General features: G+C 43.3%; 1 protein-coding gene across 3 annotated transcripts in view; it reads left to right on the top strand.

Moving 5' to 3' along the window:
- cntn5 (contactin 5) overlaps positions 1-17,438 on the top strand; it is a 266,463-nt gene that overhangs the window by 187,493 nt on the left and 61,532 nt on the right. For all 3 annotated transcript variants that reach the window (XM_060923112.1, XM_060923113.1, XM_060923114.1), the window contains 3 exons: positions 2,010-2,191; positions 6,284-6,420; positions 8,580-8,709. In XM_060923112.1, the coding sequence (XP_060779095.1) occupies positions 2,010-2,191; positions 6,284-6,420; positions 8,580-8,709 (449 nt within the window). The remainder of the gene's footprint in view (positions 1-2,009; positions 2,192-6,283; positions 6,421-8,579; positions 8,710-17,438) is intronic.

Below are 17,438 nucleotides of genomic sequence, written 5' to 3' on the forward strand. Positions count from 1 at the left end.
ACACACACACACACACACACACACACACACACCGGGACACAGCACAGTGTGGAAGTTCTCTTATCTCTACAGTCTACTCGAAGAACCACAAACACGAGGCGCTTTCAGTGTCAAGGGAAATGATCCTGAACATCTCACTACTATATCTATTGTTTACTTTGTTTGTCCCACACGTTGTGGTTTCTATGGTAACAGCTGTTCACAGGGGTGTGTCTAGCAGATGCTCCGCTGATCATAAACAGATTAAAAATGTATGTCATTTCTGTGATGGTGAAGTTTTCTGTAAGGAGGTGTTTATTATTATCTAAGTAAAAGTGTATTAATGTGAACATCACAGCTTTCTCAGCCTCGTCAGCACACGTCTGTTTCACACACACACACACAGAGATCATCCATTACACATTATTTTTAAAGGTCCCATGGCATGGTGGTTTGTTGATGGTTTAAACGGGCTCGTGGAGGTTTCCGGATGTTATATCCGCAGCCTTTCTCGAAATGAACCCTTGGCACGTAAATATAGCCTCCTGGGAGAAAGCCCCATTTCAGCGCTTTTCCCAGTGCGTCATTTTGCTAATGAGAAGCAGGAGGCGGGGAAGGGTAGAGGGTGGGGGCGGGCCATGGGGGGAGGGGGAGGGGCTTGACCAAGCTGTGCACACACATACTCGCTGCTATCAGCGCCTGTAGCCACGCTGCTAAGACAAAACCCCGTTCTCCCTCGGACTCCTTTCGTAAACTCAACGTGACACAGAGAACAGAGAGTGAGAGTGTTCGGAGTGGTAGTTTACGAACGTATAATACCCTAGGCTTGAACATGCACTCCGTAACCAAAGAGGATAGAAGCAGCAACTACAGCAACATATCGCTTATCCAACAGAAGACCTGCATTGCGGAGCAATAGTCAAACATAAGCTCATAGGTTACAGTCAATTTCCAGACTAAACTCAGTTTAACAGAGCATGCTGCATGCAATTTAGTTTTGTAGCGCAGAGTACCTGGCTAACTGCAGGAAGCGGTTAGCTGCACAGCTAATGTAGCCATTGCTAGGCTAACGCACCGATTTTAAAACACGGCAAAACGACTTAACAGTTCTACACTTACTTGTTCGGTGTTTGTTGCTGATGCGGCAGGGATGCTTGGTACGGACCCAGGCTTCAGTGACAGTTGATGTGCAAAACCTGCCCTGTACTGTCCCAAGTTGTGGAAACATTCCTCAGGAAAATGCTTCCGACAAACATACACCGTCTTAGGTAGACTCGACGGCGTATTATTGGAGTAAATAAAATTAAGCCACTGCGTCTTCAGGGGCTCTCCCGTCGGCAGTAAAAACAGACTCCTTTCTGTGTTGTCACATCCATGTACAGCGCAATTTCCATGTTTCGCTTGCTTAGGTGATGCCATGTTGTTGTGTCCTCCCTCTATGTCTCCTCACTACAACTGGGCGGGCAATCGATACAGTGGGTGGGAATCCAGAGGGGGGGCGTGGGGATCATCTCCCTTGCTGACGTAGTAAAGGGAAGAGTTTATCAACGCGCCGTTTTGACGCGCCATTCTCAAATGTTGGGCATAGTTTGGTTTACACATTATGAAATTTCTAGCCACTGGGGTGACTTAAGAAGGTCAGAGGAACTCATTTTAACGTTAAAAAACCTCAGAAAGTGAAAATTTCATGCCATGGGACCTTTAAGTACAGCAGTTTGTATATAGTTTATAGAGAGACGTGATCAGAGACAGAACACAAGCTGTTTCCGTGAGAGACACACTGGTGATATGAACACTGTGTGTGTGTGTGTGTGTGTGTGTGTGTGTGTGTGTGTGTGTGTGTGTGTGTGAGATGTGAAGCAGCAGCTCTGGGTGAAGAAGAAGAACTGGAATAGTAATGTAAATCTCAAACCCTGAAGCTTTTGCTCTGTAAATTAGAGGAAATGTCACATCTAAATGAGTGAGTGTTGTTCACACTGCTGCTGAAATCTGTCATGTTTTTCTCTTTGACACATTTTTGTCTCTCTCAGCCCCATTCCAACCATCACATGGAGGAAGATCAACGGGAACATCCCGAAAAAGGCTCGACTCCGCAAATCTCAGGCTGTGCTGGAGATTCCCAACATCCAACTAGACGACGCAGGAAGTTACGAGTGTAAAGCAGAGAACTCCCGAGGAGGGACGACCTTCAGGGGACACGTCCAGGTGTACAGTAAGGACCATTTATCCTGAGAGAGAGAGAGAGAGAGTGTACATTCACTCTTTTTAAACTTGTTTAATTCAGATTGTAGCCCATCATCCTGAACACAATGAAAATAAAATACTCTGATAAAAAGAGGCTCCTCGGAGGTTCTAGCTGTTAAAATGGGTTCTACTGGGAACCTTTCTAAAATGAAGTTGTTTGTTTAGATGTTTAGTAAATTCTGTAATTACTGATACGAACCAGAACGTTTCGTGGTTCCCCAAAGGACAAAGTAAAGAGTCACTGGAATTCTCTTGTTGGGAATTTGCTTCAGGAATTCTGTGGCTTGTTAGTGTGTGTGTGTGTGTGTGTGTGTGTGTGTGTGTGTGTGTGTGTGTGTGTGTGTGTGTGTGAAACTCGGGATGATTTTAACGCTGTATGAATGACTCAACATTGGTGAAGTTGGTTCCAGAGCTGGTTTTAATTATGTTCTGGTGGAGGAATGTGATTCGCTCTCTCACAGAAATAAGTTAAATCCTTGTCATCTTTCTTCTCCTGTCTGTTGCCTGGGAATCACACGCATCCAATTAATGCACTTCTTACTTTTCTGACTAAAATAACTTTGTGTGTCCCAGATTTTCTCTCTCGCCCAGAGACTCAGACACTCTGCGCTCACTCCAGTGCCACAGATCTGTGTTTCTGAGCCGCAGTGCTTTCTCTAATCCGCTCACACACACTCGGGTGGAGCGTGGGTTCTGCACTAACAGCAGTGTGAGTGTGGAGCAGAAGAACAGCGTCATGTCTCGAGGATTTTTCACAATAATCATCTCACTCACACACTCATGTTGCTGATCTGAGGAAACATCTTCAGGTTCTATTCTGATGTATTTCGCTTTGATTTATTTCTGTGTTAATCACCGGTGTGGAGTCCGTTCACACCTTCGATGTTTCTTCAGTAGATGCGACAGAGATGGAGTGTTTAACTCATGTCTACACCACTGCCTTTAAACACAACGCTCGCCTTTAAACCCGAATGAAATCAGGGATAGAAAATAAGGACTGAAGAAAGAAGTGGTGTTTCTTTTCACTTTGCTGTTAAAAGTAATTTGAATAAACACAAAGCAAGAGAGAATTTAAACATGAAAAAACAGCACATGATCCAGCACACGGTTTTATTTTGCATTGTAAAGATTTTTTATGTCGTGCTCTGAAGGTTACTCATGTGTAATTAAAACCATGAAACACTAAACGGAGGTGATGGAATTGTAATGTGTGTCTGTGGGAGATTTGATCACACTTTTAATTCACTTGAATTAATAAAGTCAGTAGTGGTGTGACTTCGTGAAGGAATCGTGTCCACGATGTGAAAGAGAATCTGAACAGAGTCATCTGCTACACTTACAGAGAAACTTTCACTTTATTCATCACTTTATCCAGAAAATATTCATCTTCCAGAGAAAACACATCTCTGATTCAGACGCGTCTCCTCGGACGTCCTCCGCGTGAAAAACAAACACATTTTCATCGACTTTAATGATGGTTAATGAATGAATATTGTTATATTTTTATATTTATGTATTTAAGTTTGGTCTTGAATGTGTGTGTGTGTGTGTGTGTGTGTGTGTGTGTGTTTACAGCAGACCATAAATATCAGTGTGTCATATTGTAGTTACATCAAACTGTCAGATGGTGGTGCTGGACTTAACACTGCTCCTCACTGAAGCCGAGATCACACAAGAAACACACGCTTAAAGCAGACACGCAGAGCCATGGCCTCACTTTTTGTTTATAAACGCCTTGAGACCTCAAGAATGGCACAGGAATAGTTTTGAGCATTAACAATAAATCTAATATAGTAATTTTTACGATTAAAGTGATTTATATAGGTAGCGGTCTGAGTGAATGACCTTGACATCCGTGACGTCACAGCAGGAAGTCTATCGGCCTCATCGCCATTTCCGCTAGACTAAAATACAGAGCTGACTGCAACTCCGATCCTCCATTCTGAGCTAATTTATCGCCATGCCACGTAGATGTGCTGCTGGCCGGTGCAGCAACACGACAGAAGGTGGATTTACGTTGCATTCACGGCCCAAGAATGTTCAAACTGCAAAGATTTGGAAGCGTTTTGTGAGAAGTTCACGGGCACATTGGGCGCCTACAAAGTGGTCCTCTGCTCTGCACATTTTACTGAAGACTCGTACGAGACCTCTGATCTGTTGAGGAGCGTTGGCTATAAGCCCGTATTAAAAGAGGGTGCAGTACCAACAATTAAAGGAAAAGAAAACTACAAGAAAAGGAAAGGAAATTCAGTTGCACCAGTTCTCCTGGAGTGTGAGCCGAGGGCTGTTGCTAAAACCTGGGACAGAACAGAACATATCATTGCTCGGGCAGTGACCTCCCCACGGTTGTTGCTAAAACCGGTGACGTCCCGTCCCGGGTTTTAGTAATTGCCTGAGCCGAGCAGTAATGGCGGAGTACTCAGTATGGAGAAAATGGAGAATGAGTGGAGCAGCCATCTGATTTCTTCACTGGATATCGCTGCCATCTCGCCCTTACGTGGAAGAAGCGAATGAACAGAGAACTGAACAAACAACTGAAAGTCAGATTGTTTCAAAACAATCGGCCACAAGATCGGCTTTCAAGAAGCGAGAACACAGACGGGTAAGCTCCGACTCTCATTTGGACACAAAACAACAAAAACAACTCGTTGTTTCCCTGCATTTAGATTAATCCATGTAACTTGTATTGTGTGTTTAAGTTAGCAGTGTGAGATTATTTAATTTGCTTCAGAATGTGATTGTCTCAGTTCATCTGATTATTTAATGAGCCTTTTACGTTTTATCACTGAAAATGCATGCATGTACATGTGTGTTGCATAAGTTATAGCACCCATCCTGTTTTAATGAGAGTCAACCCACAATCAGTGAAGTCAAATCAGTCTTAGCTGAGCGAGTCGGTAACGGTGTTTCTTACTTTCACCATAAATTTTTATTTATATGACTTTGGTCTATAGCTGTAAAAGGCCTCGGCCTTAAAACCGGTTCCCGCTGTGATGTCACGCACTCAGGGCTGGCTGGCTCAGCGGGGCGGCTCCAATCACAACTTTGCGGTCGATTTTAACTCTCAAAAATATATATTTTTTTAATTGCCATTTATGCAGCATACAAGAGTCAAGGATGGAGATACTATCCACTCAGAAATGTATTTAAAAATAAAGGTTCTGTGTATCTGCTTTAAGTTCAACATCAACATTCAGAATCATGTGTAAGACACGCCCCTGTTTTAGACAAACTCCGCCCCTGTGTGTGTAACTCTCATGTAACTTAATATCAAATATAACACTGGACTCATCGACACAGAGTCTGTGGGGTATTTTAATATTTTCTGTGAAGCTTCTTTAAATTCCATCATCTGTAGCGTTTCTCCGTCAGGGTCCGGGGGGACTGGAGCGAATCCCAGCAGACTCCAGGTGAAGGGTGGAGTTCACCCTGGACAGGTCGCTAATCTATCGCAGGGCTCCACAGAGACAAAGAACCATCTCACACACACACCTCGGGGGGGGGGGGTTAGAGAAACGCCAGCATGCCAGTTGATCTAATCCACATGCCCTTGGACTGTGGGAGAAAACCGCAGCATGCAGAGGAAACCCACAGTGGCGCGAGGAGAACAGGCGGTTCTCTGTGAGGTTCAAACCCACAACCTTCTTGCTGTGAGGTGACAGTAATAACCACGACACTGCCGTACCGCACCAATATATTTATTCATTTTCAGTTAAATTGTTGTGAGGGCTTTCAGGGAAACTGAAGTGAATTCTTACTCACTGCTCCTTTAAACCGGCTGGTATTATTCAGGCGACATCATAATTTCCTCATTTTAATTAGTGCAGAATGTGTTCTGAGAGTTTTAGGGTTTTATGTTCATATGATGATGTTAAATATAAAAACAAAAACTTCTCTCTTCACCTCATTAAAAAGGAAAAGCACAAAACATTAACAAAAAGAAAAACTTCTTTAACTTCATTAAAGTGAAGGGAGAGCTTCAGTGTGTGTGTGTGTGTGTGTGTGTGTGTGTGCTTTATTAAGACTATGGTGTCCCACGTTGTCTCTGTGTCCCTGTTAGCGGCACCGCAGTGGATCAGTCTGATAAACGACTCGCAGCTGGACAGCGGTGATCATTTACACTGGGAGTGCAGAGCCACCGGCAAGCCCCGCCCCTCGTACCACTGGTTACGGAACGGAGAACCACTGAACACACAGGTACACACACACACACACACACACACACGTTTCATATGTTTACAGATACAGGGTAAAGATTTTATTCAATATTTAATGTTTATTAATAATCATTAACGAGATTTAAAATGAGATGATTTTTTTCTGTAGTTTGATGAGTTTTGAGTATTTTAGTGATGAGGTCTATCAGTAGCTCCAACACTCTCTGAGAGACGGACATTATTCAGATATAATTTTGTATGAATGCACAGTAATGCCACAAGAAAAGAAAGAAAAAGTGAGTTTATTATTATTATTATTATTATTATTATTATTATTGCTGCTGTATAGAGTGCTTCGAAGTCAGCACGAACCCAGCGGCGGCCATATTGGAAGTCAAAGGTCGCTGTGTCAGTGCATTGTTGTTGTTCAGCGAAGCAAAAAGGGGTGACAATGCCGAATACGTGTGTCATTGTTGGCTGTAGTAGCCGGGGGGAAAAGGGTGGCAAAAGCTTCCACAGACTCCCTAAAGTCGTGACTAACCCGGGAATTGCAGCACAGGAGAAAAGCGAGCGGAGGAGACGACAGTGGCTGGCTGCCATTAACCGATCAAATTTAGGACAACTTGACTGTATCCGGATTTGTTCTGATCACTTTGGCTACGTTCACACTGCAGGCTGAAGTGACTCAAATCTGATCTTTTCGCCCATATGTGACCTGTACCCGATCTTTTATTGACAATATGAACGACACAGATCCGATTTTTTCAAATCCGACCCAGGCCGTTTGGATATGTGGTCCTAATTCCGATTCCTATCCGCTCTTTTCATATGCGACTTCAGTCTGAACCGCCAGGTCGCATTCATCCGACTTACACGTCATCAACAAGCCACAAACATCACTATTCTGCGCTGAAGTAGGCGGCGGGTCTCTCAAAAAAAGTTACAATAACATGGCGCATGACATCAATGCGAGGGACGCTTCGGGCTGTGAAGGTTCTGAATCTTCTCAATGGAAGGACGCAGAGGTTAGGGAGCTGATTTCCATTTGGGGGGATGCAGCTATTCAAGCCAGATTGGATGGGTCATACCGCAACCGGGCGGTTTTACTTCCGTAAACACTGGCCATGCTCACTGCGTGTGACGTCGTCGTATCCTGCAGTGCGCATGCGGAACACTTTTAGGTCGCTTTTCGTTCATACTGAGGATCACATACAAGTCGCATATATTTGTTAATGTGAACAACCTCACAAAAAAATCGGATTTCACAAAAAAATCAGAATTGAGCATTAAGCCTTGCAGTGTGAACGTAGCGTTTGTGACAGGTAGGTTAATATTGTCTTGAATTTCATAGTTACTAAAATAGTTATTTTAATTTTATAGTTACCGGTAGCATCCAGTCTGCCGGCTGTTGTGTGACCGTCGTTCTTTCCCTCAGTCTCGTGGCCGCTTCAACATAAAACAACAGGGAAGCAACATGGGAGCAACATTCCCCAAGTCCAGCAATGCAGTTGCAATGTGCACACAAAATAGCATGTCTCTTGTCAACTATTATCCAGGGGTGTAGACGAGGCTGGGATAGACTCTGCGAGTGCAACACTTTCCCTCTGATCACTTTTGTCTCTCCGTCTTCAGCAGTAAACACCGACACATCGCGGACCCAACCGGACACACATCTATCGTATGCTTCCATGCTCTTGTAGTCCTGGAAATCCTTTAGTTCACAAAATGGACTTGGGTGAAACACTAGATAGTTCACAAGATCGATGTATGTCACATGCGGCAGCAAGCTGGGGTCAGCTTTCCATTCCTTCTCACTAACAGTGTATGGATCTACATTCCCAATGAAACGTACCTTCTCAGCATAATGCTCCCGTGCCTGCTTATCCAAACTTTCACAGTAGTGCTCCATCACTTCAGATGTCTAAATTCTTAAAAAATCCAAGCTTCTAAGCCCTCTAACGCGGAAACGAATCGGTGAATGTGTACTCTATGATGTGTACTCTATGAGCGCTCTGGAGTGAGTGACTTCCAAGATGGCCACGCACGTGCAGTGTTACTATTTTTAGCATCATCTCGGAGCACTCTATTGCTTCCCACACTGTACACTGCTGCGTAGCTGCGACATGCTGTGTGTGTGTGTGTGTGTGTGTGTGTGTGTGTGTGTGTGTGTGTGTGTGTGTGTTTTCCTCTCCCACACAGAACCGAGTGCAGATGCTGAACGGAGAGCTGATCATACAGAAGGTTCAGCCGGCCGACTCGGGGATGTACCAGTGTGTGGCTGAGAATAAATACGGAGCTGTTTACTCCAGCGCTGAGCTCCGGATCCTCGGTAAAGATCTGCGTTCACATACATGTCAACCTTTAGTTCCCCATGCCTTTACAAAATCTCTACTTTTCACTTACACACACCCACGAGCCCTTATACACGAGAAAAAAATTCCAATATATAATCCAAAGCACCAATTGTTTTATTCCACATTATACTCTCCGATTGTAATCGGCATATTTATCACACTGCATCAAGTTAAAGGGATCAAATAAGCATGTACTGAATAAAAAGAAATATTAGATCCCAGAGAAAACAACTGAATTAAAAAGGACTATATATACTAGTGCATCTCAAAAAATTAGAATATTGTGAAAAAGTTCAATATTTTCCATCAGTTATTTAAGAAAGTGAAAATGTTATATATTATAGACTCGTTACACATAAACTAAAATGTTTCAAGAATTTTTCTATTTTAATTTTAATCAGTATGGCATACAGTACAAAAACATAAAAAAAACTTTCTCAAAATATTAGAATATTTCATTTCGAGTTTGAGTAAAACAGTATGAACACAGTGTATCTCTCGGTCTAGTTCAGTACACACAACCACAATCATGGGGAAGACTGCTGACTTGACTGTTGTCCAGAAGATGATCACTGATGCCCTCCACAAGGAGGGTAAGCCACAAAAGGTCATTGCTGAAAAGGGTGGCTGGAAAAGGTGCACAAGCAACAGGGATGGCCGCAGTCTTGAGAGGATTGTCAAGAAAAGTTGATTCAAGAACTTGGGAGAGCTTCACAAGGAGTGGACTGAGGCTGGTGTCAGTGTATCAAGACCCATCACGAACAGACATCTTCAAGAAAGGGGATACAACTTTCACATTCCTAATATCAAGCTACTCCTGAGCCAGAGACAATGTCAGAAGTGTCTTATCTGGGCTAAGGAGAGAAAGAAATGGACTGTTGCTCAGTGGTCCAAAGTCCTCTTTTCAGATGAAAGTACATTTTGCATTTAATTTGGAAATCACGGTTCTAGAGTCTGGAGGAAGAGTGGAGAGGCACAGAATCCAAGGTGTTTGAAGCCCAGTGTGAAGTTTCCACAGTCTGTGATGATTTGGGGTGCCATGTCATCTGCTGGTGTTGGTCCACTGTATTTTATCAAGTCCAAAGTCAACACAGCATCTACCAGGAGATTTTAGAGCACTTCATGCTTCCATCTGCTGACGAGCTTTTTGGAGATGCTGATTTCCTTTTCCAGCAGGACTTAGCACCTACCCACAGTGCCAAAACTACTACCAAATGGTTTGGTAACCATGATATTACTGTGTTTGATTGGCCAGCCAACTTGCCTGATCTGAACCCCATAGAGAATCTATGGGGTATTGTCAAGAGGAAGATGAGAAGCACCCGACCCAAAAATACAGATACGCTGAAGGCCACTATCAAAGCAACCTGGGCTTCAATAACACCTCAACAGTGCCACAGACTGATCACCTCCATGCCACACCGCACTGATACAGTAATTCATGGTAAAGGAGCCCCAACCAAGTATTGAGTGTATAAATGAATATACTTTTCAGAAGTTGGACATTTTCTGTATTGTAAATCCTTTTTTTGATTGATCTTAGGGAATATTCTAATAATTTGAGATACTGGATTTCTGATTTTCATGAGCTATAAGCCATAATCATCAAAATTAAAACAAAAAAGGCTTTAAATATTTCACTTTAGATGTAATGAATATAGAATATATGAAAGTTTACCTTTTTGAATTAAATTATCTCATCTCATTATCTCTAGCCGCTTTATCCTTCTACAGGGTCGCAGGCAAGCTGGAGCCTATCCCAGCTGACTACGGGCGAAAGGCGGGGTTCACCCTGGACAAGTCGCCAGGTCATCACAGGGCTGACACATAGACACAGACAACCATTCACACTCACATTCACACCTACGCTCAATTTAGAGCCACCAGTTAACCTAACCTGCATGTCTTTGGACTGTGGGGGAAACCGGAGCACCCGGAGGAAACCCACGCGGACACGGGGAGAACATGCAAACTCCGCACAGAAAGGCCCTCGCCGGCCACGGGGCTCGAACCCGGACCTTCTTGCTGTGAGGCGACAGCGCTAACCACTACATCACCGTGCCGCCCTGAATTAAATTATGAAAAAAGGAACTTTTTCATGGTATTCTAATTTTTTGAGATGCACTAGTTCAGTCAAGTAAACAATTATCTACTAAAGAGAACGACTGAACTATAAACTTAATTATTTAATATACATTGCATCAGTAATACCAGAATTATTCATGCAAATTTTGCAAATAAAATGTATTAATATTAAATAGTTCATAAAAATTGCACAAAGTTCTATTTGACAAGTATTGACATCACCGACAATATTACATTCCACCGAAGAAAATTACTTGAAATATAACAGCAGTACTAAGTCGGTATGTTAATTAAAGTAGTAGGTTACATGTAATAAATTATATATTATCATGTCAAACAGGAAATGAAGGTTAGTAAAAGTTCCATTTGAGAAAAAAGTGTCAACACCACAAGCAGTGTTTGATCCAACTAAAGATATAGATGAAAGTCTTCCGGATTTACCAGGAAATCCGGATATTTGACAAAACTCTTGAAAATCTCCGGTTTTCCGAATGGAGAAATTTATTTTTCTGATTTTTCACGTTCCTAGATGCAGCGTAATACTTCGCATCGTCCTTGCATGGGCGCGGTCCTTAAATAGCCCAAACATAGTTCATTGATTAAAGACAGGTGTTCTTTGTTAACGGCGCGCGTGCCGGAGCTCGGTAGGCGCACGTGCAAGGCGTGTCTTCAAGTGCACGAGCTACGGCGCGCAGGACTGACACCGTTCTGCCAACACAATCGCACTAGAAAGCATCTTCAAGCTGCCAGTGAAGCTGCGGTCTTTTTAGTTGCGAATTATGAGTATTTCCTCTTGTGTTAATAATTTGCCATGTCAAAACAAGCAAAACTTTCCTCCTTCTTTCGACGTGAAGAGAGGTAAGCAATTTATTATAAATTTTTTCCATCAAAGTTGTATTTTGTTGCTTTGAAGCTAAGTTTTTTTTTTTTTTAAAGATTTTTTTGGGCTTTTTCACCTTTATTGGATAGGACAGTGTAGAGACAGGAAATGAGCAGGAGAGAGACGGGGAGGGATCGGGAAATGACCTCGGGTCGGAATCAAACCCGGGTCCCCGGATTTATGGTATGGCGCCTTATCCACCTGAGCCAAGACGCCCCTCGAACCTAAGTTTTAGTGCCGTTCCTAGAACATAACATCAAGAAAACGTGGAAGAAACAGCGATAATGGAAGAGCCGGTTTCTAAGCTGCCTAAAACTAGCAATGGGAATTATTTTTTGTTACATAATGCACTCAGGTTGCCAGTCAGTGCGTGACACACACACACACACACACACACACACACACACACACACACCCTACGCCCCTGATTTATATGAGAAATTTGGTATTCATTGGTGTGTTTAAATTTACAGACAATACGAACAAATGTAAACGATTGGCTTCAACTCGCATAAATATGAATTGGAAATTTTTAGTTCACTTTCGCTTCTGCAAACGCACAGCTCTACTAAAAGATTGATAAACGAGGCTCAACATCCCCAACATTGAAACCCGAAAGCTTTAGAAACTCTAACAGACCTTTACTGTTTAACAGCACTGTTTTGGGATTTTGCTGAGTTTACCTTCAACTGTCTGATTTTTTTCAAAGTAATGAACTGTGCAGCAGGAAAATCACCGCGTTTTCTAAACGCACTCCTGAAAATTACTCATTAACTAGGAGAATTAAATTTGGTATTTTTGACATGTTAATCATTAATGTACATGAAAGAAAAAGGCTTAAAAGTTATAACTTGTTTTAGTGAAAATAAGTACTAAAATGCACTAGAATGCAGGGGTTTGTGTGTTATGTTATTAAATCCCCCCCCTCCCCCATCTTAGTTTGACTTTCAAAAGTTCAGGATTTTTTCTTTGCTCCACTTTCATCTCTATAAAGATGACTGAACCACATCAAGTATATTATGTAAACAAGGATAAGCAAAAATATTAATAATATGTAATATTAATAATAAATTATGAAGTTAAATTGAAACTCTTCCCAGTAATTTATAACAAGAATTTAAATCTTATTGCTTTTTGGAGTGTTCTTTGCTGTACAAAGATGTTGCAGATTTGGCACTCGCTGTAATATCACTGCTTGGGTCGCAGTTGTAGCTCCTCATCACACTTCATTTTAATTTGCAGATGTGCAGTTCATGTGTCTGCAGCCGTATTTTTTCTGTCCTCAGGATGAATTTTCCTAACCAATGAAAAAGCCCTCTCACTATCTGCATCGCTCTGTGGGAGGCGCAGCAAAGCAGTAAAAAGTTGTTTCAGCGTTGGAAACCTGGCAACACCCAGAGCAGTTTTTACATCCAAGACCTTTCCCCAGTATACAGCTATTATTTTCCTGGTCAATAAAAGAAAATCAGAGCACGGCAAACATGTAGATGGTCTTAAATTGCTTCCATCCCCGGCTACACATTTTAGAGACAGGTTACCGACGGTCGTTACCACCATTACTCTTCATTCAATACTTTTCCAGTTTACTGATGACTGATGGTAGGAACGAGTGTTGGTCATCTGTGTCCATATATAATGTCTATCAGCAATTAAAATGTTTAGGGAAGCGAAACCAGAAATTGCCAGGTAACTACAGTCAGGGCCGTCGACGGGGGGGACAACCGGGTATTTTGTCCCGGGCCCAGGCATGAGGGGGGGCCCAGAACTGGTCCCTCATGAAGATGCCATTAATCATTCTGTTTCATTTCAAAATGTGTTGATTTGGGGGAGAAAAATGTGCTATATTTGCATTCAATGAATGATTTCTGGTTCTTTTGCCTTTATTGTCTTTGAAAATAGATTCAAGAACCCACCTACCACCCCTAATGCAGAAATGGTTTAGTCTTTGATTAAGGCGCCAAATAACACGGCACTATTCCATCATAACGCTTCGACAATAAGCGTGCGAGCCCATTTGCCAACATGCACAAGTCAGGAGCAAAGAAAAGAGAAAAAGAGATGAAGAAGCCAAGAGCCTCAGGGGCTCACTGCATAGATATTTTAGAAAAGATTCAGATGATGCAGCAGGTGGTGAAGGCAGTGGGGCAGCTGAGCCAGGTAAGACACAGATAACTTTTTTCCAGCCCCGTAATGTAACCCCAGCACGCGCGACGCGCCATTCATAATTATAAAGTAGGGGATAGCAGGGTACACTGAGTGAACACTGAAATGCACAGGGCATTGAATTATTTTATAAACATATCGGTTTAATAACACTGTGTTGCATGTATCTCAATGAAGCAAAGAATAGCACATTGGCCCGCAATCATATCCAAATGTTTTAGGCACGCTTGCTGAGCTGCGCTGAGCTGGACTCCGGTTAGCTGAAAGCCCGTGGAACGCTGCCTCTTGTTAATTAAACCTTATTTTGTTGGAAATCATCCCGTGTAGATACGACGGCATGTGAAATTGCCAGCTAGATAGAGTTTAATGTAACGAATGGGCTATAAATGGGGTGTTTTGAGGTTAGTCTGTTGCAAAACATTAAACTTTCGCTTAGACTGGATACTCTTCAAACAATTCCCTTGCTCAAGTGAAAAATGATAGGCCTGTATGAAAAGCGCAATTAATGAAAGTAGCCTAATAAGCCCTAAATGAATAAAACAACCTCTGTTTTATTGTTGTTGCTTACACGTTAAGATTTTGAAATCTTCTCGGTCCAGTTCTATATCCAGGGAAAGTTGTAATCCTTTTGGTTTATCCGTAATAAACGTGTCAGCCCCCAGGTCAGATAGGCTAATGTTACGTGGTTGGGAGGGTGTCAATTTTTTTTTGTAACATTCTAAATTGAGTACGGAAAGGACGTTTATGAAAAACAAGACAAAAAAATACACTGAAAAACTCACTGTACACATCACTAGTGGTGATGCTTCTATGTTCAGATTTTGGGAAAGCCATAACTCCGTTCTCATTGAGGCCCAGTTCCATCCCGTAAACAATCATTTTGGTTTATCAACTACCTGCGCTCAAACATGTCACAGGAGAGGCTCAATGGGCTGGCTATGCTCTCTATAGAGCGCGAACTTGCAAAGAAGCTGGACTTCAATGACCTTATTGACGACTTTGCCACAGCAAAAGTCCGGCGCATTGCATTTCGCACCTGAATAGTTGCAGACTAAGGAAATGTTCAAACTGTAAATATGTTGAAATAAAATGGTTGACTGTTATAATGGGCTTGGAATACCTGTTATTTAAGGGTTGAAGTGAATGGAGACTGTGAAAAGAGGGGTTGGGTGTGGGTGGTTGCTGTGTGGTGATGTGCGTGCGCGCGTATGTGTGTGTGGGGGGGCACTCAGATTATTTGGGGGGGGGGGGGCCCACTCAGATTATTTGGGGGGGGCCCACTCAGATTATTTTGTCCCGGTCCCAGCCAAAGCTGTCAACGGCCCTGACTACAGTTGCCGTTGTATAAACGGTGACTCCCAGTATCGCCTCCCTAAATTATCATCATAATGGAGGCAGCTTTCCTACATGCAAACAGTAAAAACTTTTTATAAAAAAACACACAAATGCTTACCTGTGCAGTCTTTAAATTGGGAAACTTTTTTTTTCCGCTAGCTGCAAAAAATGGTCTGCCACAGTCGGGGGGATGTTGTGTTCCACAGTCGGGGGATGTTGTGTTCCACAGTCGGGGGATGTTGTGTTCCACAGTCGGGGGGGATGTTGTGTTCCACAGTCGGGGGGGATGTTGTGTTCCACAGTCGGGGGGATGTTGTGTTCCACAGTCGGGGGGGATGTTGTGTTCCACAGTCGGGGGGGATGTTGTGTTCCACAGTCGGGGGGGGGGGGGGGGGGGGGGGGATGTTGTGTTCCACAGTCGGGGGGATGTTGTGTTCCACAGTCGGGGGGGATGTTGTGTTCCACAGTCGGGGGATGTTGTGTTCCACAGTCGGGGGGATGTTGTGTTCCACAGTCGGGGGGATGTTGTGTTCCACAGTCGGGGGGATGTTGTGTTCCACAGTCGGGGGATGTTGTGTTCCACAGTCGGGGGGATGTTGTGTGCCACAGTCGGGGGATGTTGTGTTCCACAGTCGGGGGGATGTTGTGTTCCACGAGAAATTGGCAGAACATAACTTCTGCAGCCATCACAGAAGTCTGGGCAGTCCGAGCCGATGGACTTAAATGACTGAGAAAACCATGTGCAACTGTAAAACCACATAAATTGAAAATAGTTCCATTTCATTGGGCATGTGTGTTTGAAAAAATAAATGGTGGATGCTAAGAAAATTTTCTCTGAGTAACAGAAAAAATCTCTGATACAAAACATAATTTTCCCATATGAAAATCAGTGTACGCCATATTAGCCCAAAAAATTGCATTTTCCCGTACAAAATATAGGGAAACCGTATAACTTGACATGTATGCGATCACTTCACTGTAGTTAAATACAGCCTCATGCAGGGGCGTAGCTAGGATTTTTCAAAGGGGGAATCACACACTGACTGGCAACCTGAGTGCATTATGTAACAAAAAATAATTACCATTGCTAGTTTTAGGCAGCTTAGAAACCAGCTCTTCCATTATTGCTGTTTCTTCCACGTTTTCTTGATGCTATGTTCTAGAAACGTCACTAAAACTTAGCTTTGAAGCCACAAAATGTATTGTTGATGGAAAAAAATCTCATCTCATTATCTGTAGCCGCTTTATCCTGTTCTACAGGGTCGCAGGCAAGCTGGATCCTATCCCAGCTGACTACGGGTGAAAGGCGGGGTTCACCCTGGACAAGTCGCCAGGTCATCACAGGGCTGACACATAGACACAGACAACCATTCACACTCACATTCACACCTACGCTCAATTTAGAGTCACCAGTTAACCTAACCTGCATGTCTTTGGACTGTGGGGGAAACCGGAGCACCCGGAGGAAACCCACGCAGACACGGGGAGAACATGCAAACTCCGCACAGAAAGGCCCTCGCCAGCCACGGGACTCGAACCCAGAACCTTCTTGCTGTGAGGCGACAGCGCTAACCACTACACCACCGTGCCGCCCTGATGGAAAAAAATAGATAATAAATTGCTTACGTCTCCTCACATCGAAAGAAGAAGGAAAGTTTCGATTGTTTTGACATGGCGAATTATTAACACAAGAGGAAATACTCGTAATTTGCAACTAAAAAGACTGCAGCTTCACTGGCAGCTTGACCGTGCTTTCTAGTGCGATCGTGTTGTGCTTGTGCAGAGCTGTTACAGTCCTGTGTGCTTTGCCTCGTGCACCTGAAGGTGCGCCTCGGGCTGCGTGTGCCTAACGAGATCCGGCACGCGCACCGTTAACAAAGAACACCTGTCTTTAATCAATGAACTATGTTTGGGCTATTTAAGGACCGCGCCCATGCAAGGACAGTGCGAAGTATTACGCCGCATCTAGTGTGCCTTACTGGGCCTTGTTCCCTTTTCTTGTTGACATCCTGGTTTATCGACTCCTGTTTCTCATCCCTTGATCTTGTCTAGTTTTGCCTCTGATATTCTGTCCGCGCCTCGATTGACCTCCTGCCTGTTTCCTCGATTACGACCTTGCCTGCTCTTTCGGACTGTTTGCCTGTTGTGTGTGTTTCACGCACTTTATGCTCATATCGCACTGTGTATTATTAAACAAATCTGCACTTACATCCGCCTGTCCTGCACACACTCTGACAAACT

Source organism: Neoarius graeffei, chromosome 6, assembly GCF_027579695.1.
Source record: "Neoarius graeffei isolate fNeoGra1 chromosome 6, fNeoGra1.pri, whole genome shotgun sequence".
Classification (NCBI taxonomy): Eukaryota; Metazoa; Chordata; class Actinopteri; order Siluriformes; family Ariidae; genus Neoarius; species Neoarius graeffei.